Source organism: Mauremys mutica, chromosome 12, assembly GCF_020497125.1.
Source record: "Mauremys mutica isolate MM-2020 ecotype Southern chromosome 12, ASM2049712v1, whole genome shotgun sequence".
Taxonomy (NCBI): Eukaryota; Metazoa; Chordata; order Testudines; family Geoemydidae; genus Mauremys; species Mauremys mutica.
Window position 1 is genome coordinate 40,353,005 of NC_059083.1, and position 24,400 is coordinate 40,377,404.

Sequence of the window (24,400 nt, forward strand, 5' to 3'; positions counted from 1 at the left end):
TTGTTCTTTCTACTACCCCAGGTGCAGGGAGGCAAATTGGGAATTAAGGTATATGATGATCTGATTAGGGAGAGGCGGTCTGTGGATTCTTCATTGACCGCTGGAAGCTCCCAAACGTGGGGAGCTCAGGAATGGCCCCCTGAAAGAATTATAAAACATTATGGGCCAGCTACATGGAATCCAAATGAGTGGATTTCAGGGGCAAGGGAGCCCATTTACAACTTAAATCGGATAATTAGGCTGCAAGCCATCTTAGAAATAATAACTAATCAAACGGCTGCGGCTCTTGATCTTTTAGCCGATCAGTCCACTCAGATGAGAAATGTGATTTATCAGCACCATCTAGTTCTTGATTATTTGTTGGCAGAGGAAGGAGGAATCTGTGCCAAATTAAACGAGTCTAATTGCTGCTTACAAATAGATGATAATGGAAAAGCAGTAAAACAAATAACAAGGGAATTGAGGAAGTTAGCCCATGTCCCGGTCCAAACCTGGGGTGGGTGGAATACAGATTGGTTTACATCCTGGTTGCCGCAACTAGGATGGCTCCGAGAAGGTTTTCTTCTCTTTGTATTCTTTATTACAACCCTATTAACCCTAGCTTGCTTCGCTCCCTGTGTAGTTACCTTGGTCCGACGAGTGGTTTACATCCTGGTTGCCGCAACTAGGATGGCTCCGAGAAGGTTTTCTTCTCTTTGTATTCTTTATTACAACCCTATTAACCCTAGCTTGCTTCGCTCCCTGTGTAGTTACCTTGGTCCGACGAGTGGTTTACATCCTGGTTGCCGCAACTAGGATGGCTCCAAGAAGGTTTTCTTCTCTTTGTATTCTTTATTACAACCCTATTAACCCTAGCTTGCTTCGCTCCCTGTGTAGTTACCTTGGTCCGACGAGTGGTGAATCGAATGATACATCAACGGATGATGGCTATGTATCAGCCAGTAAAGGCTGAAGACTGGGGGCCATAAGGCTCTCAAATTGCTTTTTAGGGGGGAATTGTTAGACAATAAGGCCAGATATATGCTTAAGCCAAATAAGGCCAGATATATGCTTAAGCCAAATATATCCTCAGGCATTTGTCATTTTCCCCGCTTGTTTTTCCAGTTGCTACCCCCGTCCAAAATTACATGGACACAAGATATATATATAATGTATACCAAAAATGGGAATGAGTTAAACAAATGTGCCTGCCCATGGGAGAGGATGCAAAGAAAGGGGGGAGGCGAACAGGTGGTCCCTAATTTCTGCCAGACACAAATGTAAAGAATGCATAGGTTAGCAGAATTCGACACGCTAAGCTGTTTGTTCGTGGGTATAAAAGAACATGCTTCGGGCCTGTATAGTGTGCTCCTTTCTCAGGCGCGAGCCGAGAGGGACACCCGCTCAGCTGACCGAATAAAGAATCTGGTAACCGTCCCCCTGTCTCTCCGTGCCTCCTTGGGGTAATTGGAAAAGCTCCAGGGGGAACGAGCCTATTTGGCTAACACTAGCCTGCGCAGAGTTAGCTCATGTAAACGTCCCTGCACTGGGAATCTCACCTCCTAACTCAGTTGCAGACACCCTTTGCTTCCAGTTCTTCCTTTTTTGGGGGGGGGCAGGTTTCTTCCTTCTAACCGGTGTGGCAGGATCCTGTGTCCCAGCAAACCCTGCTCTAGTTTCCCAGCCACACCACTCACATCCTGCAGCCCTTTCTGGGCCCCTCTTTGCAAGGCTTAAGGCTTGTTCAAGCCCTTACAATTTTGGCTCCTGGGTAACTTTCCTCTGCATGGCTCATTTCCTACCTTGGCTGTGTAGAGACTGTTGTTCCCCAGCTCCGTGATACTTTGCACCTCCCTTGGTTGAACTATTCCGGTCTCCAAGTGCTGCTTCTCCTCTAGAACCAAGGGTATTGGCAATTCCAACTGCCACTTCCTCCCTGTGGGGTGGTGCCTGGTGCTTGGTACATTCAGCAGCTGTGAGTTTCTCCTGTATTTGAATAATCTCATCAGTCCTTCACTTACGCAGGTGCTGGAGCTTTATCTCCAACAGCTCGGCTCATTGGGAGCTAGAGCAGAATTTCTTCTGTCAAAAGCCCTGTTCCTTTTTTGGAGTCTTGACCTGTTTGCTCTCTGTAGCCTCAACCTGGTGGCTTCTCTCCCCCTCTGTGAGTAGCTCCTTCTGCCTGTCCTCTGGTCACTGGGTTCGCTCCTGTTGCTTGGCCAGTTTCAGTAAGAAAACCCGCACCGGGGCCTGCAAATTACAGAGCTGTTCAATAGCCCTGTCAGAGCCCTTGTCACACCCTTCTCTTGGGACCACCAGAAATGCTGAATCACATTTAGCTTCTGCCCCAGCTCCCCTGGCCCAGAGAGCCGGCTGTCCACTAGAACTGCTGGTTGGATCATTTTCCAAGGGAGTCCTTTCAGGTTCTTGGGGGAAGCTACTCAAATGCCCCCAGTTCCCAAGCTTTGAATCTGGTAGGGAGGCTAAGGTATCCCTGGTAAACGGAGGGACATCTGAAACCCATGGCTGGCCTCTCCCTCTGAAGCTTATACTCCAGGGCCTGCTTTCTTAGCAACCCATTTTACCCAGTACTAGAAACTCTCACTGCCCCATAACAGCAGCCCCTCTGCCCCAAATCCAAAGTTCTTGTAGAGCAGCATCTTTTTACGTGTCCCTTTTCCCTGCAGTCAAAACAAATTAACCTTGGGGGGGGGTCACTCTTTCCAGCCCAAAATGGGGTTCCTACAGTCCTGGGCCTGACCTCCCCATGGTACATGGGTACATTTATTTGTATTTAATAACCTGGGACTCCCCTGTTCCCCGAGTGTTCTGGGAAACCAGGCCAGTCTCCCCGTCCTTGCTCCTGGAAGCATCCCCATATCATGTGCCCGTCCTGCCCCCAATCAGTGCACAGCATTGGACCAGCCCTGTCTGCGGTGGGTTAGGGTGATGCTTTCCAGTCACTGGTCCTCCTCAGTGCGTTGCTGTGGGTGCCTGGGCACTTCCACCAATGGGAGCTGGAACAGCCATGGCTGTTGCTGGCCCTCCAGACACCAGCTTGGGAGAGTGACTGTCCCTCCGGCATGGAAGGTGTCTGTGTCGTGCTGCTCTGTCAGCCCTCCTGGGCGAGTCTCAGAGCTGGTGTGACAGACATCGGCTTGTGGGGTTTGTGCTACAGCATTAAACACAGCTGTGTAGATGTTGTGTCTGGGGCTGGAGCCTGGGTTTAAAGCCCCCACTAACTCTCTGGGCTTCAGAGCCCCAGCTCCAGCCTGAGCCAGAAGGTCTGTACGGCTCTTTTTAGCGCCATAGCAGGAGCCCCACAAACCTCAGTCTGTTCTCCCGGCTCTGAGACTCGCTGCTGTGGGCTGTGTAGATGAACCCAAAGTGTCTCCAGAGTCTGGGTGTGAAAGGTCCCAGCGTGTCTGACCCAGGGCCGGTTAATAAGAGTGAGAGGGGTGGCTGGCACGGTTGTTAGATGGAGACACCTGAGCCCTGAGGCTTTGAGACGGTCTTGGTGACCAATATCATCTCTGGGAGTCACTTAGATGCAGCGGCAGACGGTCTGTGCTGCTCACAGAGTCCAGGGGACAAATCGCTTTTAGCAAAGAGTTCAGGCTGGAGCTGAGACTCCATTTTCAGCCTGGCTTTTGGGGTGAGATCAGGAGCTGCGGGGGGTGGGGAATTTTCCTACCCAGGGCAAATTTAATGGCAGCTCTGGGGTGTTTCATAGCCGATGTCCTGAGCCCGTAACTCTGCATTGCTGGGGATGTTGACAGTCACTCACTGCAAGTCACTGGGGTTTGGGCTCCTAAGTTGCTCAGACAGGTTTGCAGTGGAGCTGGGTGAAATGTTTTGGACAAATAGTTTATTTGCTGCAATATGTCATTTTGGATCAACTGAAACTTTGCAAATCCATGTTGAGTTTGCTAAATAGTTTGAATGAACAGAAGAAGGTGCCACCGCTTCCCTTCTAGCCTTTAGCCCAGTGGCTGGGCCCTCAGCTGGGAGCTCCAGGTTCAATCCTCCCACTCCTTGATATGTGGGGCAGGAATTGGAATGGGAGTTCCCCCCGCAGGCTGAGAGGGCTGGAACTGCTGGGCTCTGGTTGTCTGACGTGGGGCTCCCTCAGTCTCTCCTGCTGAAGACACCCCCTGTCTAAACACTGCCATGGGCACTGGGCCAGAGCGTGGGAGTGAGAATTACTCTGCAGTCCAGTGGGTCGGGCTCCATCTGGGAACCCAGAGTCCAGCTCCCCTGCTCCAATGACCCCGTAATTATTGACCCATAACCCCAGTGAGGGGAGGGGTTACGGCCCCGGCACAGCAGTGTCTCAGGGATGTCGGTGCCCCCTAGTGCAGGCGCACTGCGTGGGTGTGAGCTGGGACTGGCCCCTGGTGCAGCTTCTCCCAATTGGAAGGGGCAGAAAGTGGGGAAATGCCCCCTCCCCTCCCCACTGCCCTGGCCTCATAAGTAATGGCCCCTGTTCCCCCCATTACTCAGCATCCCCTCATGCCCGCCCCCACACTGTCTTGCCCCCACCCAGGAGCCAAGCCCAGATCCACTTCCCATGGCCTGGGGGAGGGGCTGGGCCGGGCGAGGGAAGGGGCCGGCTGTGGCGTTTGCCTGGCTGGAAGGTGGGGCCGGGGGGCTGGCCGGCATGGAGACTTCCAGCTCCCCCCCTGGGGCAGGGCTGCCTGGCCAGTGTGTGTGGAGGCAGCACCAACCTGCTCTTAGTAACAAACTAACCACACACGGCCCCAAAACAACAGAGATGCCCCTTCAGCCCCACTGTCACCTGCCAATCTCATCGCCCTCCGGCCCCTAGCTCCTGCCCCTCCCTTCCCTTCCCTTCCCTCAACCTCTGTGCCCCCCTGGCCCCTGCTTTTATCCTCCATGGCTCCACTTTGCCCCACCTCCTTTCTGCTCCCATGGTCCCCTCTCCACCCACTTTGTGACATGCCCCTGCCCTCCACCTACCTCTGCCCCCCTGGAGCCCACCCCCCTTCTCACCCTGCCCTCGAAGGCCGGCACTTGCCCCCTCTTCCAAACACTCTTTGCACCTGGTGCCCACCCATCACTTCACTCCCCCACTCCCTGGCCTCTGCTCTCCCCTTTCCCCCTGCTCACGAATCCCAGCTCTCCCCTCACCCCCATTTCCTCTAGTGCCCACCCCAGCTTTCACCCTCCTCTGTTGTCCTGGCTCCTGCTCTTCTCACTCCCCTCAGCGCTCCTGGCACATGCCCCCTCCCCATCCTCTCTGCCCCTCTGGCACCCGCCCCTTCCCTCACCCCCCTGTGCCCAGCTCTCCTCTAGCCCCACTCTGACCCTCTGGCTCCTGCCCCTTCCCAACCCCCTCTCCTAACACCCTCTACCCACCTGCCCTGCCTCTCCCCTCACCCCTCTCTGCCCCCTGGTGCCCACCCCTCCCCCCTCAGCCCTCCTTGTGTCTGCCCCTCTGCTCACCCCCCTCAATCCCCCTGTCACCTGCCCCTCCCCTTTCCTCCCTTCCTCTCTGGTGCCCCCCCACACACCCTCTGCACCCATCACCATGACTCCATTCTCTGACTTTCTCTGATGCCTACCCCTGCTTTCACACCAGCCTGCTCCTGGTACCCACTGCTTCCCTCCCCCTTCCCTCCTTTTGCCTGCCCCGTCCTTTCCCCCTTCCGTCGCCCAGCACCTGCCCCTCCCCCTGCCCCTCTGGCACCCACCTCTTACCTTGCCCCCTGTACCCCCCAATGCCTCCTCTTGCCCCTTGTTGGCCACAGTGCCTGCCCCTTTCCATGCTGCACCACTGTCCCCCTGCCCCATAGCTGCCTGCCCATCTGCTTGTCCCCTCTACCCCCTGACTTTCACCCATCTCTTCATGCCCCTCTAGCCCCCCTGGCACCCACCCATTCCCTTACCCTCCCACCCCGTGATGACCACCCTTCCCTCAATCTTCATTTGCCCCAGTGCCTGCCCCATCTCATGCCACCCCACTGACCCCCAGTGCCCACCTCTCCCCCACTCTGTCCTGTCAGTGCCTGTCCCTGACACCATCCCTCCCCTCACCCTCTGGCACAAGCCCCTTCCCTTGCCCCCACCCCATCCCCTGGTGCCTGCCTCTTCCCCTGTACTCCCTCCCCCTGCCACCTTCCCCTTAGTTCTCCCCCCGCCCCTCCTGTCGCCCCCTCTGCCTCCCTGACACCTGCACCCCTCACCCCCCCTCTAGTGCCCTGGTACCAGCCCCTTTGTTCACTCCTCTGCCCCCCTGAGGCCCATCTCTACCCTCGCCCCCATCTGCCTCCATGGTGCCTGCCCCTTCCCTTGCCCCCTCAGCCTGCCTGGTGCAAACCCCTTCCCTTGACCCACTTTGGGGCCCCTGATGTCAGATCTTCCTTCCCCCCATCTCTGCCCCCCTGGTGCCCACCCCTCCCCACACCCTCTCCTCACCTCCGGGTCCCACCCCTCCCCTCATCCTCCCTCTGTCCCCTGGTGCCCACATCTCCACACCTCTGTGCCCCCCTGTGTGCACCTTTTCCCTTCCCCCACTCTGCCCCCCTGGTGCCCACCCCTCTCCTGTCTCCCCTCCTTACATCTGCCCCTCTGCTCAGCCCCTGCATCCCTCCTGATGACTAGCCCTTCCCCCACCCCACCAGCACCCACCCCTACCATCATGCCCCTCTCCTTCTTTATGGCAGCCCCTTCTCTCTGTCCTCTGTTTCCCCCTGGGGTCTGCCCCACACTTTTCCCCCCATGTCCCTCTGTCACCTGTCCTACCCCTCACCCCTCTTCGTCCCCTTGTCATCTGCACCTTCCCCTGCCCCCTCCTTTTCCCCTGGTGCCAGCGTCTCCTTCTGCCCCCGTCTGTCTTCCCACTACCTGCCCCACTCCTCTTCCCCACCCCACTGGAGCTCCCCCCATTCCCTCACACCCCTTTGCTCCTGGTGCCCACCTCTTCCCTTGCTTCTCTGTGCCCCTGGGGTCTGTCCCGTTCTTCTGCGCTGGCGCCCACCCCTCCCCTCACCCCCTGCAACCCCCTGGAACCTGCTCTTCCCTTCCCCCACCCCGTCCTCCTGGTGCCCACCGCTTCCCCTGCCCCCCCTTGCTCCACCCCTCACCCCCTGCAATCCCTTTGAATCTGCCCTCTTCACCCTCCCCCGCCCTCCTGGTGCCAGCTCCTCTTGCCCCCCATTGCCCTTGTGCCTGCCCCCCTCTGTCCCTCCCCCACTGCCCCATCACCTGCCCCACCCCTTTCCTCTCCCAGCATCAAGCTCTCCCCTCCCCTCCCCCACTGACACCCTCCCACCCCCTCCCCTGGCATCTGCCATTTCCTCACAGGCAGAGGGGCCCTGACTCCCCTCAGGCAACAACCCTCCCCCTCCCCCCGCACAGTGATTAACGGGGATGCAGGTTAATTTCCCTTTGATCCCAGTGACCAGCCCCTGCCCCCGGCCCTGACTCTGTGACTCTCCCCAGTGGACGTGACTTTGGATCCAGACACGGCAAATCCCAAACTCATCCTGTCTGAGGGCTTGGCTACACTTACAAATTTGCAGCGCTGCAGCAGGGTGTGAAAACACACCCTCTGCAGCACTGCAAATTGCGGCGCTACAAAGCGCCAGTGTAGTCAAAGCCCCAGCGCTGGGAGCCGCGCTCCCAGCGCTGTCCGTTATTCCCCACAGGGAAGTGGAGTACGGACAGCGCTGGGAGAGTTTTCTCCCAGCGCTGGTGCTTTGATTACACTTAGTGCTTCAAAGCGCTGCCACAGCGCTTTGAAATGCAAGTATAGCCAAAGCCTGAGGATCGGAAACATGTGAGATACAGAGACAAACGACAGGATCTGCCCAACAACCCTGAGAGATTTGATAACTATCTCATTGTCCTGGGTGCTGAGGGGCTCGGGGGCAGGAGGCGTTACTGGGAGGTGGAGGTGGGAGACAAGACAGGCTGGGACCTGGGGGTTTGTAGGGAATCTGTGAGCAGGAAGGAGTGGGTCACACTCACACCTGAGGATGGATTCTGGGTTGTGGGGCTGTGGAATGGGGAATACAAGGCCCGTACCTCCCCACTGACCCCCCTCCCCGAAAGCGTCAGGCCCAGGCGGGTGGGGATTTTCCTGGACTATGAGGTGGGCGAGGTCTCGTTTTACAATGTGACTGACAGGTCCCATCTCTTCACTTTCACTGGCACCTTCTCCAGGATGCTCCGCCCTTATTTCAGTCCCTGGTTCAACGCTGGGGGTACAAACGCGGCTCCCCTGATAATCTGCCCGGTCCCAGCTCAGGCAGGAGGGAATCTCTGTCCCTGACAGTGACCCTGCGGCACAGACTGGCCCCTCCCAGCCCTGCTGCTCTTCCCGCCCGCTGTGGTGGGGACCAGTTACTGCAGGGAACTGGATTTTTTTTTTTTTGTGCTGACCGGACGCTGCCAGTTTCCCTTTTCAGCTGGAGTAGAAACCCGGACACCTGGCAACCCCAGCCCAGGCTGGGTGAATGGGACCCACTTGCTGGAAGGAGCCAGAAAGCTCCCCCCTCACCCCTGCTCCCCCTGTGTTTGCTCCACCCCTGGCACAGGGTGATGCTGGTAAGAAAAACTGCCAGACAGCTGGTGGGTTTTGGTGCCCTCACCTTTCCCCGTCCCCTGCCCAGGGGTAGCAGATTGTGACGGACGGGGATCATTCACTCCTGCCAGAATTTTCTACCCCTGTGAAATCTCAATGCAAAATATGAAAAAAAGATTATTCTAAATTAGAAACTGTTGTTATTCTAAACAAAAACATTTTCATTTACATTTCAACAGTATTTCAGAAACAAGCATCTAAACATATTTTTAGAAATGGAATTATTTACATTTTTTTTATTTTTCCCTCAAATCTATATTGAGGTTTAACTTCTCTACAGAGCATCATTTGTGTTTCAACTGTTACTTCATGAAATCCAAAATATTTCTCTTATCAAAATAATTATTAAAAACTGTCAGACTGGGTTGTTCAGTTACAATGTACATGTGTCATAAACATCACAACTACACATGTGCAGCTGCTCTCTCGCTCTCTTTATTGTCTTGACTGGTTCTCTCTGGCAGGCAGGGCACGTACACCCACCTCCTGCACTACACCTTTGAAAATTAATAGGTGAAAAAATGATAGAATTAATTAAGCAATATATTTAAGTTAACTCACACAAGATTATAAAATAGTCTTTGAACTTCTGTCAGCATTAATTCATGTGATTTTTAACTTTCTAGCCACATATAATCGGTAATCAAGACATGACCCTTCCTTTCTTGTTCTCACATCAATTAACAAAACATGGTCCCGAACCTCAAATGCTCTCTTCCTGTAGATAGAAATCTCTTCTACAATATCCTCTTTTTGTTTATTTTTCTTTAGAAATATTATTTGCAGGCAATGTACTGTCAGTGTCCACTGTTGATTTCAATGTACTGCCAGGCTCTTCATGTTCTTGGTTCTAAGGATGCAACAAATGTATTTTTGTAAAACAAATAGAGAAGGGGTTGTTTTCCTTTACTGAATCATCACAAATTAACTTAATTGTATTAAAGATGCTGGCATTTAATGGCCCATAACATGAAATTTGGTGAAGCTTTATTGGGAAACCTTTCTTCTCAGCCATAAATCAATTGAAAGGGTGATATTTTTGTTGTCATGTGAGGTTTAGAATACAAAGAAAATAAAGTTGCTCCAGGAAATTCATCACAGTTCCTCTGGGTTCTCTGTCCACCACCTTCCTGGATGCTGTGTACAAATAGTGACTGATTGGTCTAATTCCTTGAAATTAGCAATTCATTTCCTGAAGAGCTAGCTGAGCAGAGTATGAGGGGAAGCACATTGCATGGCATTACTAGGACTACTTTTTGTTTTAAATGTGATGCCTTATGAACATTTTCAATGTAATAATTCAGTTTTGAAAATTTATTCATGCCCTAAACTTACCTTGATTATTTGAAAATAAATACCCTAAAGTTATCTTGTGATGGATTCATTTGTGTTTTTATCCAGTCTGCTGCTGTCTAGGTGGCATGGGCTGCTGAAGCCAGGGCCGGCTCTAGGCACCAGCAAACCAAGCACGTGCTTGGGGCGGCACATTTTCAGGGTCGGCTTTCCAGCCAGCCTTTTTCTTTTTTTTTCCCCTGCTTGGGGTGGCAAAAGCCTAGAGACAGCCCTGGCAGCAGCAGTATGTCCTGCACAGGGGGCACCCTGGGGCCGCTGTAGTTCGTGTCGGGGAGCAGCGCCCGCACCTTGTGGCTGAGCCAGGCAGGCTCCAAGCGCGAGACACTTGGGCTGGGGACCGCCCTGCGGGGTGCACAGAGCCGCCTGCAGGTGCCGCAGGGCAGCTGCTCCCCAGCACTGCAGCCAGGGCTGGGCGAAGCGGCCCGAGCCGCCCAGGGGCTGCGGCAGGGTGGCCAGGAGCAGCAGCAGCAGCGGGGACATAGAGGGGACTGGTACCCAGGGCACTGCCATGTGGGCCTGCGTCCCACTCTCTGGGGCTCCACTCCCTCTGGGGCTGCCCTGCCATGGCTCCTCAGCCCCCTGCCGGGGTGGTTCCCCCGGTTCTGCCCTCCCGCGTCCCGGCTAGTCCTAGAGGCGGGAGCCCTGGCTGGAGGGACTCTGAGCTGAGGCACGGCCCGGGAGCCCTGCTGCTTACCCTGACCCTGCCAGTGTCGGACCGGCTGGAGGCGAGGAGGGAGTGGGTGGAGTCAGCACTGGTGGTGGGGAGCCCAGGGCTGGGGTGGCAGCGGGTTCGGGGGGGGGAGAGCCCAGCGCTGGGACAGCAGGGGGCGCAGGTTGGGGAGGGCACTGGGGTGGGCGTTGAGAGCCCAGAGCTGGGGTGGGGGGCAGCCGTTCTCTTAGTCGGAGATGAAGTAGGATCGGGTTCTGATACTGAGCCCCTCTTACAACTTGAGGCAGTCTGGTCTGATCCATCTGCTCAGCAGTCACTGCTCCCCTCATAACAGCTCTCTGAAGCAGTCTCTCCAGCCTCTGTATATAGGCTGAAATTTTCTCACCTCTTTGCTGTCGGGAATCAAGGAATTTACAGTAACTGTCTTCAGGGCTCTCTACTCTCCCAAAGGTATTATCAAGGGCCTTTAGACAGTCCTGCACACTGACCCCAGGGTCAATTAGCTTCAGGGTGCGAATTACATCTAGTGCTGGGCCACTAAGGCTCTCTATTAGACATCTTTGCTTTTCTACATCGGGTACGGCCCACTCCCGCAGCATTTCACTGGTATGCTCCAACCAGGGTTCAAACTCCTCTTCCCCATCAAATAGCCTTAACTTACAAAAAGAGTTTGACATAGCATAGGCCAACACAATCTTTTCCAATATATGCCCCAGTGCTTTTGCCCAATCATAGGCTGCAGCTGCCGCCCCTGAGCTAGAGGCTGCGGGACTGGGGCCCATCAGACCCAACATATTAGCCATTATACAAACAGTAATTTCCTCAAAATATAAACACAATTATTTCCCAATACAGTGGAACACTCAACACATGCTTGCGAGGGGTACTGACCCAGGGATCCCGGACGAGCCCCCAAAAATGTAACCCTTCTGCCAGGCCGAAATGATAGCAGCAAGGGCCAGGGTCAATACATAGGGGTCCCTTCCCCACAACATAATGCAAAACCAGCTCGAGCCCCCACCCAGTGACCTGGGAAAATCTTACACACAACCCTTGGCGCCTCGAGGAGGCAATACTTCCCCTCTCGCAAGCACAGAGTCTTGGTATAGCAGAAAAGGTTTAATTACATGAGATAAACAACAAGCATTACATTGGGAAAATACCTTAGCTAGAGTTCATAGATCAAACCGTGAGCAAAGACCCACCCCAGCAAATTGGGCCGTGTCCTTCCCCCTGGGCCCTTGAGTCCAGCAACCCCCAAATCACCCATAATCCCCAAAGTCCCACAATCCAAAAGTCTCTGTCCCGGGTCAGTGCAGCCCCAGAGTTCGAGAGTCTATCTGCAGAGGTCCCCCTCCCCAGCCTGGGTAGAAAGGGGCACCTTACGTGGTTCAGGGCCAACTGCCCTGCCTCTTCGTGGGGTTCTTCTTCCACCAGTCATCCCCACAAACTGCTCAGCTCTGCTTGCTCTGTGGGCTGCTCCGCTCTGCCAGCTGCTCTGGCCCACCAGCTGTCCTGTGATCTGCTTGGCTCCACTCCACTCTGCCAGCTGCTCAGCTCCACAGTATTTCTGCAGGCTCCCCCACTCATTAGTACAGTACTCAGTGCTCTCAGCTCAGCCAGTCCAGCTCTTCAGTGATTTCAGCTCTCAGTGATTCCAGCTCACAGTAGGGGAGCCCCAGTGCCAATGAGTTCAGCTCAGTAACCTGTATCTACATTCTTAAGGGAATCAAAAATTAACTCTGACATTCCACAGTGGAGAGAGGCATAGGTGGAACCAGTGCTTCTGGCTCACACAAGGAGCCTATACCACCAAGTACAGATATCTGTCCCAGCCTTTCTCCCTTCAGTGGGTTTTGGAACCCATGTCCCTTGTCTAGCAAGTGCTAGTTAGTTGATAATGAAACCCTTTATCATAAGACAATTTTGTAGTTCCTCATTTACTTAATCAGGGTGACAATATTTTATTCCTCCTGCCCCAATAACAAAGAAATTGGGGATCCCACAGCTGTGAAAATAACCATCCCAGGCTGCTGTGCAGTATACTAAGTGGGGTGGGAGTGCCAATGCAAATAACTGAAATGCCAATATTTGAAACTTCTTTCTGCACTCCCCATAATTTACCACCAGATGTCAGGGTAGAGCTCATCCTGACTCTGCTTACATAAATATATACGCACTGTGGCAAATTGCTGGCACTATTATGATAGGTCTCATGCTTTCTCTTCTTTGTGGGGGGTTCAGGGCACTATTTCTTGCCTCTGAACTGGAATAATAATTGCCCTACTAGTGTCTTTGAGGAGGGGAGTGGCGAGGGAGGGACCTGGGCCCGCCCTCTCCTCCAGGTCCCAGCCAGGGGCCCTGAGGATAGTGGTGAACCACTTGAACTGGCAGTTCCTTCCCCTAGGCTACTTCCCTCTCCTTCCCTTCAGATTGTGGGGGACTTCCTGCCCTCCCTCTGCACAAGCCAGATGCCCCTTACCTAGGGTCTTGGAGAATAACATGACGGGGAAAGGAGTCGAAGAAAGCTGGCTGTATTTTAAAGAAACCTTATTGAGGTTGCAGGAACAAACCATCCCGATGTGTAGGAAGAAAAGTAAATATGGCAGGCGACCAGCTTGGCTTAACAGTGAAATCCTTGCTCGTCTTAAACACAAAAAAACAGCTTACAAGAAGTGGAAGATTGGACAAATAACCAGGGAGGAGTATAAAAGTATTGCTCAGGCATGCAGGAGTGAAATTAGGAAGGCCAAATCACACTTGGAGTTGCAGCTAGCCGGAGATGTTAGGAGTAACAAGAAGGGTTTCTTTAGGTATGTTAGCAACAGGAAGAAAGTCAAGGAAAGTGTGGGCCCCTTGCTGAATGAGGGAGGGAACCTAGTGACAGAGGATGTGGAGAAAGCTAGTGTACTCAATGCTTTTTTTGCCTCTGTCTTCACAGACAAGGTCAGACAAGGTCAGCTCCCAGACAGTTGCACTCTGCAGCACGGTATGGGGAGGAGGTAACCAGCTCTCTGTGGATAAAGAAGTAGTTCGGGGCTATTTAGGAAAGCTGGACGAGCACAAGTCCATGGGGCCGGATGCGCTGCATCCGAGGGTGCTAAAGGAGTTGGCCGATGAGATTGCAGAGCCATTGGCCATTATCTTTGAAAAATCATGGCGATCGGGGGAGGTCCCGGATGACTGGAAAAAGGCTAATGTAGTGCCCATCTTTAAAAAAGGGAAGAAGGAAGATCCAGGGAACTACAGGCCAGTCAGTCTCACCTCAGTCCCTGGAAAAATCATGGAACAGGTCCTCAAGGAATCAATTCTGAACCACTTAAAGGAGGGGAAAGTGATCAGGAACAGTCAGCATGGATTCACCAAGGGCAAGTCATGCCTGACTAACCTAATTGCCTTCTATGATGAGATAACCGGCTCTGTGGATGAGGGGAAAGCAGTGGATGTGCTATTTCTTGACTTTAGCAAAGCTTTTGATACAGTCTCCCACAGTATTCTTGCCAGCAAGTTAAAGAAGTATGGGCTGGATGAATGGACGGTAAGGTGGATAGAAAACTGGCTAGATGGTCGGGCTCAACGGGTAGTGATCAATGGTTCCATGTCTAGTTGGCAGCCGGTATCAAGTGGAGTGCCCCAAGGGTCGGTGCTGGGGCCGGTTTTATTCAATATCTTCATTAATGATCTGGAGGATGGTGTGGACTGCACCCTTAGCAAGTTTGCAGATGACACTAAACTGGGAGGAGTGGTTGATACGCTGGAGGGTTGGGATAGGATACAGAGGGACCTAGACAAATTAGAGGATTGGGCCAAAAGAAATATGATGAGGTTCAACAAGGACAAGTGCAGAGTCCTGCACTTAGGACGGAAGAATCCCATGCACTGCTACAGACTAGGGACCAAATGGCTGGGCAGCAGTTCTGCAGAAAAGGACCTAGGGGTTACGGTGGACGAAAAGCTGAATATGAGTCAACGGTGTGCCTTTGTTGCCAAGAAGGCTAATGGCATTTTGGGTTGTATAAGTAGGGGCATTTCCAGCAGATCGAGGGATGTGATCATTCCCCTCTACTCAGCACTGGTGAGGCCTCATTTGGAGTACTGTGTCCAGTTTTGGGCCCCACACTACAAGAAAGATGTGGATAAATTGGAGAGAGTCCAGCGGAGGGCAACAAAAATGATTAGGGGGCTGGAGCACATGACTTACGAGGAGAGGCTGAGGGAACTGGGATTGTTTAGTCTGCAGAAGAGAAGAATGAGGGGGGATTTGATAGCTGCTTTCAACTACCTGAAAGGGGGTTCCAAAGAGGATGGATCTAGTCTGTTCTCAGTGGTAGAAGATGACAGAACAAGGAGTAATGGTCTCAAGTTGCAGAGGGGGAGGTTTAGGTTGGACATTAGGAAAAACTTTTTCACTAGTAGGGTGGTGAAGAACTGGAATGGGTTACCTAGGGAGGTAGTGGAATCTCCTTCCTTAGAGGTTTTTAAGGTCAGGCTTGACAAAGCCCTGGCTGGGATGATTTAGTTGGGTTTGGTCCTGCTTTGAGTAGGGGGTTGGACTAGATGACCTCCTGAGGTCCCTTCCAACCCTGAGATTCTATGATTCTATGATTCACTGGCTGCTCCATACTGGCCAGGCCCAGAGCTCATATGCTGCCAGAGCTCCCAGCCTCTGACCCATCCTGGCCTGTTGTCCCAGCACTGACCCCTCCCCTGCAGGTGGGGATGCTGCTGCTCTCAATGGCTGAGCCCTGACCCCACCCCTCTGCTGCGCTCACAAGCTCAGCCCATGCTAGGGCCAATGTGGCACTGCTGGGGCTGCTCCTTCCCTTGGCACCTGGAATCTCTGTGTCTGGGGCAAATGCCCCAGGTGAGAGGGGAGGGATCTGCCCCGAGACACACACCCTGTGCTGCACCCAGAGGGCAGAGATTAACCTTTTCCTTCCACACATCCCACCAGTCCCTGACCAGTCAGTGCCACTTGGACTCCCCACACTCTGATCCTAGGGACCCGCATCCGGCAGCTCAGGAGTTGCTGGGTGAATGTGTGGGGGCAGAGTAACCAGGGCTCCCTGCAGTAACCAGGGTCCCCACGTGCAATGGGGAAGGCCCTGCGCTGTCACACAGCCCTTACGGGCTGGACTGTGAGTGTTATTGATCTTGCGCCCATGAGTGAGCCAGGCACTGGAGAACCAGATCAAGGGGCTGCCGGCTCCGAAGGGCTCCTGGTTTGAGTGTGGACAGGGCCCAGCAAGAGGAGCAGCAAATGCTGGGAAGACTGAGGGTCCCTGTGTGGGGCTGAGCCTGTCCTGTGTCTTTGTTTGGGTCTGAGAGTATTTTAGTGACCCTGCTGGCTCTGTGCTGGGCCCTGGCTAACCTCCAGTTAAGCATCATCCAGCAGGGCCCTCCATACCCCCAGAGCAGGGGTAGCCTGAGGTCAGGGAGAGCTGGATGCTGTGGGGAAGTGGGAACAGCCTGGGAGCTGGGCTGGAGGCACAACACCCTGTGCTGAGTGTTCACCCCACATTCTCAGTCAGTGATGCATACTCCACTGGGGTCAGACACTGTGGTGAGGGGCCCACGCAGACAGAATGGAGAGAGTGAGACTCTATCTGATTGGGGGAAGGGGCAGCAATTCTGTTAAATGGGTGCCAGTTTTGCAGAGTTTTCATGGGATGGTTCTGTCATGTCCCCCCTTACCTTGGCCTTCCCAGAGCTGGGCTTGGTTCTGTCTTCCTCGTGGAATCAGGAACCCCCAGCCCTTCTTCCCAGAGCTGGGTTCCTTATCTTAATCCCTGCAGGCTTCTGTTCTGCAGCAGCTGCTGCTGTCACTGTCACCTCTGGGAGCTCCTCTCTCTGTCCACCCCTTCCAGGCTCCTTGCTTTGTTAGCTCTCCTGGGAGCTCCTCTCAGCAACTTCCTGTCTCTAGGATCCCTTCAGTTGAGCCCTGATAACCCTTTATCAGACTCATTAGCTGTTTAGCTGCCAACCAGCCACCTAGGGCTTTAGTTATTCCTGGTGGATCTGGGTTGGCTGGTTCTCCCTTCAGGAGCCTGCCACATGTAGCCTAGTCCCTGACTCCTCTTATGGGGTGGACCCTTGTGATAGCCCTTTGCGCGCCCCCCCCCCAAAAAGCCTACCTGTACTCAAAGGTGGGCTTGACCCTGGCTCATGCTTGGTTATCTTCTGCAGCCAGGGGCTATTTCTGTCCTGCTGCCACAGAGAAATCTGCAAGACCCATGGTCATATTTTTGTCACTGAAGTATTAAGAGACCAGGAGTTCTCTTCCTCAGCTTTCTGCATAGCTCATGTGCTGGGCAAAATCCTCCAGTCTTCAGCATGGTGCAGTTCAGAACAATTTGTACTTACGTAAGTCAAGCCAGTGAAGTGCTGATGGTTTGGAGAAATAGTTTATTTGCTACAAAATTATATTTTTGGATCAACTGAAACAGTTTGGGAATCCATGTCGTTTGCTGAATAGTTTGAATGAACAGAAGGTGCCAGTGCTTCCGTTCTAGCCTTTAGCCCAGTGGCTGGGCCCTCAGCTGGGAGCCCCAGGTTCAATCTCCCGTGTGATGGGAGTCAGGAATAGAAATGTGGGTCTCCCCCACTCCGGTGAGGACTGGAACCACTGGGCTCGGAGTGTCTGACGTGGGGCTCCCTCAGGCCTGGTCTACACTAGGACTTTAATTCGAATTTAGCAGCGTTAATTCGAACTAACCGCTCAACCGTCCACACCAGGAAGCCATTTAATTCGAACTAGAGGGCTCTTTAGTTCGAATTTGGTACTCCACCCCGGCAGGTGGAGTAACGCTAAATTCGACATGGCTAGTTCGAATTAGGCTAGGTGTGGATGGAAATCGAACTTAGTAGCTCCGGGAGCTATCCCACAGTGCACCACTCTGTTGACGCTCTGGACAGCAGCCCGAGCTTGGATTCTCTGCCCAGCCACAGAGGAAATGACCCGCGAAAATTTGAATTCATTTTCCTGTCTGGGCGGTTTGAATCTGACGTTCTGGTTGCACATCGGGGCGAGCTCCGCAGCACCGGCAGCAATGCAGAGCTCTCCAGCAGAGGAGTTCATGTAATCTCTGAATAGAAAGAGGGACCCGGCATAGACTGACCGGGAACTCTTGGATCTGATCGGTGTGTGGGGCGAGGAGTCTGTGCTTTCGGAGCTGCGCTCCAACGAACGGAATGCAAAGACCTACGAGAAGGTCTCCAAAGCCATGATCCAGACAGAGGATACAGCCGGGATGCAACGCAGCGCCGCGTGAAAATCAAGGACCCCAGACAAGCCTACCAAAAAATCAAAGCGGCCGACGGACGCTACGGAGCCTGCCACCACTGCCCCACCAGTGACCATGGACTCTGATGATGGGACAGTGTCGACGGACAGTTCCTCGACGATGTTCACGGACGGGGAAGATGAGGAAGGGTTTGTGGAGGACGAGGCAGGCGATAGCGCTTACAACGCTGGTTTCCCCGACAGCCAGGATCTATTCATCACCGTCACGGAGATCTCCTACCAACCCTCCCCGGCCAGGAACCCGGATCCTGAATCAGGGGTAGGATCTGTCGGTAAGTGCTTTAACCATGTTAACTTTTATTCTTAATATAACAGGAATCTGAAGTGTGTGAAAAGGAGGTCTCTGTATATATGGTGATAGAACAGAAATCCTCCTGGGAGAACGCCACGAAGCTCTCCTGCCGTTAATCGATAAGCATCAGCAGGAGGTTCCTGGGGAGAGCTGCCTTATTGGGTGCTCCGTGGTAGCACACTTTTCCGCGCGAGGCTTTCACGCGGTATTCAGGGAGCACTGCCTCCCAGAGCACGGCTGCATAGGTCCGTGGTTCGTGCTAGATTTCACGCAGCATGCGCTCTCTATCTCCTTCAGTGCCCGTCCTCACGGTGATCTCGCTCGGAGACTCCTGCATCTAAGTAGGGGAAGAAATGTTACGTTACGCCTGGTCCAAAGTATTTTTAATAAATAAACGGACAGACGGCATAGCACAGACTCAGCACGCAGCTGCGTGACGAGCGTAACGGAAAGCCAAAGAATCAAATGGACGCTCATGGAGGGAGGGGGGAACGAGGACGCAAGGTATCCCACAGTTCCTGCTGTCTCCGAAAAGCATTTGCATTCTTGGCTGATCTCCAAATGCTTCTAGGGTCAAACACAGTGTCCGCGGTGGGTCGGGGCATAGCTCGGCAATTTACGCAGCCCCCCGACCCCCAGAAGTTAAAGGGAAAACAATCCTCTGTTGACTCTTTTACATGTCACCGTATCTGTACTGAATGCTGCAGATAGACGCGATGGTGCAGCACTCAACACCAACATCCTTGCTCCCCCCACGCTATGGATGGCTGATGGTACAATAAGATGGAAATCCATCCTCATCATCAGCCTATTGGCACATGGGGCAGTGCAAAAGGACTGGTAACCATAACGACCGTACCAACTTGCTTGGAACAGGTCGGTCAAGGCCGCCTGTTGCTAATTTTTCATGGTAGATGGTGCACTATGGCTGGTAACCGTCCTCATCATTGCAACAGGGGGCTGAGCTCCATCAGCCCCCACCCTTCATTGTAAAGAAAAGATTCAATTGCCCCTGGACTAGCAGAGGGATGAGTGGCTCCCTCCTCCACACCCCTTAATGTCATCTCTGGACTATCATTGCAGCTGGAGGCTTCCTTCCACTCATTTCTCACAAACGACTACCTGTGTCTTATTCATGCATTCTATATTACTTCATCACACAAGTGGGGGGACAATGGTATTGGAACCCAGGAAGGCTGGGGGAAGAACGGAATGAACAGCTGGGGTTGTTTCAGGAGCACACCCTGTGAATAGCGTTCAGCTCAAAATTTATGCAGGATTGGACAGAGAGCAGCTGTGGTCTCTGGTTGTATGATACAGTGGTTCTCTAGTACACTTGCCCATAATCTAGGCAGGACTGATTCTATTTTTAGATACCCAAAAAGGAGGGATTGACTCGGGGAGTCATTCCCAAATTTTGCTTTTGCGCCCCTGGCTGATCGACCAGGGGCACTTATGACAGCACCAAATGGCGCAGTGCAAAAGGACAGGTAACCATGACCATCTTATTACCGTCTTCTTACCAGTTCATGGTATGGTAGACGGTGCAGTATGCCTGGTAACCATCGCTGCTGTCATGCAAAAGCATAAGCATGCTGCTGTGTAGCGCTGCTGGTCCGCCTCTGTCAGCGGCATCCAGTACACATACGGTGACATATACAAAAGGCAAAATAGGGTCCATTGTTGCCACGCTATGGCATGTGCCAGGGCATTTCATGGAAAACGTGCTCGAAATGATTGTCTGCCATTGCTTTCCCGGAGGAAGGAATGACTGGCGACATGTACCCAGAATCCACCGCGCAAATGATTTGTGCAACAGCAGGCACAGGGGTCTCAACAAAAAATTCACAGAGACAGCCTAGACTCAGTTAATTGTTCGCAAAAAAGTATCATTGCAAGGAATTAACTAACTGTTTCCCATCTCACAGCTTCCACTGTCTCCAGACCTGCCACAGCATCCACCTCGCAGAGGCTGGCGAAGATTAGGCGGCGAAAGAAAAAGACAAGGGACACGATTTTCGATGAATGTGTGGGCTGCTACCTAGCCGAGGCGGACCAGCAGAGGCAGTGGAGGGAGAAAGTCTCTCTGTACCAGCGCTCACACAGCGAATGGGAGGAGAGGTGGCGTGAGGAACACAAGCAGGCGACTCAAGCAATGCTTGTACTACTGAGGGAGCAAACGGACACGCTCCGGCGACTTGTGTATGTTCTGCAGGACCGCTGCAGGACAGAGCCCCCGGCAGTATCTCTGCAACTGCCCTCCCCCGCCACAAAGTCACATTCCCCCCTCACCTCAAATAACCAGGAGGATGCCCGCCCTGGGCCGTGAATACTGTCACTGCACCCCAGCAGAGTGCTCAAGTAACCAAAAGCTCTCCTACCCTACATTTGCATAAGTCCTTCCCTTCCGGACTCAAACAAGTCCCAATCCCAGTCCCATCCCATAACTGTGTACTTAAGTAATAAAAATACTTTGCTGTTAAGTACTGTTTCCGTCATGTTTCTTCACTGAAGACTGTGTTTGAATGGGGTGCGTGGGGAAGTGCGTTGCTAATTGCATAGGACAGGCACCTTTCGCAGGGTACAGACACGGGGGCCGGATCAGCAGCGGGTAACACACACAGTGCAGTCAGCAGGCACCGTGGTCGGTATGGGAGGTGGTTTCCAGGTTCTGTGTGGGCGGTGGGGATGTGACTTTTTAGCGGGGGAGGGCAGGTACAGATCTTATACAGCGGTCCTTGTCGTGGACCGCTGAGTCACGCAGCAGAGGAATCTGTATCCGTCCTCCTCCGCCACAAGGCCACATAGCCCCCCGCACACAGAATCCCAAAAAGGAGGGATGGCAGGCTCCGTTGAAACAAGCAGTCCGGCAATGCGGACCGCTGTAGGAGCAGGAGCCTGTCATTCCTTGAGTTTAGAGGCGGTCTTTACATCAGCGCACACCCTACCCACCGCAGTCTGCGTTCCAGTTTCGACCCTTTAACGAAAAGTCATGAATAAAGAAACCTCTCCTCAGTAACAGTGTGACATGTATTTTATTTTTACACGTGTCTTGGAAGTGGAGGAAACGGGGAGAACGGGGTATTTAACCGAAGAGGAGAGTCAACAGTAACTGGGTAAAGAAACAGGGGCAGGTTCAGCTTCTCTGTAAAGAAACTGAACAGTCACAGGTCACGCTGCTCGCTGGTATTTAAAGAGTTCCTTGTCGCTGTCCCAGGCGCCTGTATAGGGCTTCATGAGCAAGTGCATTAGCGGGCAGGCTGGGTCACCGAGGATCACTATAGGCAAATGCACATCCACAACAGTTATTTCGTGGTACGGGAAGAAACTACCTTCCAGCAGGCGTCTGAGCAGCCCACAGTTCCTGAGAACACACGCATCAGGAACCTTGCCCGGCCATACGACATTCATGTTGGTAAAACGTCCCCTATGGTCCCCCAGTGCTTGCAGAACCATTGAAAAGTAGCCCAATTTCTCAGCAGCTGAATGTGGAAGAGGTGGACGATAAAGTGCGAGGAGGAGAAAACGGCGAGGATCGCAGCGGGCTCCATGCTTGCAGTGCTGTGGCGTCCACGCTGTCACTGACCAGAAAAGTGCACGAACAGATTGCCCGCAGGCGCTTTCAGGGAGGGAGGGAGTGAGGGCGTGATTGACGGTTCAATGACGACAGTTACCCAAAACCACCCTCGACACATTTTTTCCCCCAGCAGGCATTGGGGGCTCTACCCAGCATTCCAATGGGCAGCGGGGACTGCGGGAACTGTGGGATAGCTTCCCACAGTGCACCGCTTCGAAAGTCGACGCCGGCCCCGTTAATGTGGACTCAGAAGTTCGAATTAGTGTATTTAGTATGGATACACAAATTCGACTTCATAAGGTCGAATCCACAAATTCGAATTAAGTAGATTCGAAATAGTCCTGTAGTGTAGACAAGGCCTCAGTCTCTCCTGCTGAAGACACCCCCTATGTCTAAACACTGCCATGGGCACTGGGCCAGAGCGTGGGAGTGAGAATGACTCTAGCCCAGTGGATCAGGCCCTACCTGGGAGCCCTCGAGTCCAGCTCCCCTGATCCAGTGAGGGGAGGGGTTATGGTCCTAGCACAGCAGTGTCTCAGGCCATGTGTGCTGGGGTTTCCTTTCACTGATATAGCTGCCCCGGTGCAAACAGCTAGTGGAGATGTGCTGCGCAGGTGTGAACTGGGACTGGTGCCTTGTGCATCTTCTCCTAGATGGAGGAGGCAGGAAGTGGGGAAATGCCCCCTCCTCTCCTCTCTGCCCCGGCCTTATTAGCAACCACCCCTGTTCCTCCCCCCCCTCCCCCCCTTCAACTCCAACCCTGCCACTGCTCTGCCCCCTTCCAGCCCAGACACCCTGCCCATGCCCTGAGCCAGGGGAGGGGCTGGGTGTGGGGTTTGCCTGGTTGTAAGGTGGTGCCCATGTGGCCGGCCACAAAGGAGAGTCCCAGCTGCTCCCTGTGGTGGCAGGGCTGCACCGTGTGTGTGTGTGTGTGTGTGTGTGTGTGTACAGCACCAACCTTCTCTTAGCAACAAACCAGACACACACGGGCCCCAAAGCAATAGATTCTCTGGGGCCTGGCCCTCCTTACCCTTCCCTCACCCCTCTGTCCCCCGGGACCTGCCCCTTCCTTACCATTTCCTCAAGCTCTGTGCCCACCTGGCTCCTGCCTCCATCTTCATCCCTCACCCCACCCCTTGTCACCCTCTTTCTGCTTCCCTGGGCCCCTCTGCCCCCACTTTGCCTCCTTGGCTCATGCCCCTGCCCTCCACCCACACCTGCCCTGCTGAAACCCCTCCTTTGCCCCCTCTGGCACCTGCCCCTCTCCCCCAAGCACCCTCTGCACCCTGGAGCCCACCTATCACTTCACCCCCCCACCACCTATCATCCACCTCTTCCCCCTTCCCTCTGCTGCCGTGTCTCCCACCCTTCTCACCCCCTTCAGCCCTCCTGGCATGCACCCCTTCCCTTGCCCCTCCCCATCCCCTCTCCTAACACCTGCCTCTCCCCTTGCCCCTGGTGCCTGTCCTTTCTTTGCCCCCTCTGCCTGCTTGGTGAAAACTCCATCCTCAATCTCTGCCCCACTGGTGCCCCACTGCCCTTCACCACACCCCATGCTGTGCTCCCCTGGTGCCTGCCCCTCTCCTGTCTCCCTTCCTTGCATCTGCCCCTCTGCTCAACTGCCCCTATCCCTCTTGGGGTGCAAGGGAAAGGGTAGTTACCTTGTCCCTCTGGCACCTGCCCTACTTCTCACTCCTTTCTCCCCTTGTCACCTGCACCTTCTCCAGCCCCTCATTTTACCCTAGTGCCAGCCCCTCTTTCTACCCCCCCTGCCTCCCTAGCACCTGCCCTTCTGTTCACGCCTTGTGTCCCCTGGTGCAAGCCTCTTCCCTCTCCCCCTCTGTGCCCCAGTGCTCACTCCCTCTCCTGATCCCTCTTTAGCCCTGGTGCCCACCCCTCATCTGTTTCCCCTGGCACCAGCCCTGCCCCTCCCTCATGCTCTTCAGCCCTGATGCCTGCCCCTCCTTTTCCCCCCTTAGCCTCCTCCCCCTCCCCCTCAGTGACCGTCCCTCTCATCACCCCATTCTGCCCCCCGGCACAAGCTCCTCTCCTCACCCCTCCGCAGCCTCCTGGCACCTGCCCTTCTTCTTGCCCTCTGCCCACTGGTGACTGTCCCTGCACTAGCCAGCCCCTCTGTCCCCAGACTCCTGCCTCACTCCGTCCCCCTGGTGCCTGTGCATTCACTCTGCACCCACCCACCCCAGTCCTGGCACCTGCCCTAGTGCTCATCACTTCCACCTCCTGGCACTTGTCCCTCCCCTTGGTTCCCCCTGCCTCATTGGAGCTCCCACATTCCCTCACATCCCTTTGCCCCCTGGTGCCCACCACTTCCCTTGCTTCCCTGGGGTCTGTCCCCTTCTCCACTGGTGCTCACCCTCTGCAGCTCTCTGGAATCTGCCCCTCCCTTCACGCACCCCTGGCCTGTCCTCTGGGTGACTGCTCCTCCCCTTTCCTCTCCCAGCATCAACCTGTCCCCCTCCTCCTGCCCTATCCCCCTCATTGTCTCCTCACAGGCAGAAGGACCCTGACTCCCCTCAGGCAACAATCCCCTCCCAGCCCCTCTGCACAGGGATTAATGGGACGCAGGTTAATTTCCCTTTGACCCCAGTGACCTGCTC

General features: G+C 54.1%; 3 protein-coding genes across 3 annotated transcripts in view; 2 read left to right on the plus strand and 1 right to left on the minus strand.

The window, feature by feature from the left end:
• Positions 1 to 8,275, plus strand: part of LOC123345201 (E3 ubiquitin-protein ligase TRIM39-like) — a 45,676-nt gene extending 37,401 nt beyond the window's left edge. Inside the window, exons 8-9 of the mRNA XM_044981909.1 lie at positions 7,444 to 7,502; positions 7,769 to 8,275. Of these exons, the coding sequence (XP_044837844.1) occupies positions 7,444 to 7,502; positions 7,769 to 8,275 (566 nt within the window). The remainder of the gene's footprint in view (positions 1 to 7,443; positions 7,503 to 7,768) is intronic.
• Positions 1 to 24,400, minus strand: part of LOC123345199 (butyrophilin subfamily 2 member A1-like) — a 343,661-nt gene that overhangs the window by 258,769 nt on the left and 60,492 nt on the right. The gene's annotated exons all lie outside the window — the stretch shown is intronic.
• The window catches only part of LOC123345197 (butyrophilin subfamily 1 member A1-like), a 651,080-nt gene that overhangs the window by 170,713 nt on the left and 455,967 nt on the right, over positions 1 to 24,400 (plus strand). The window lies entirely within an intron of this gene.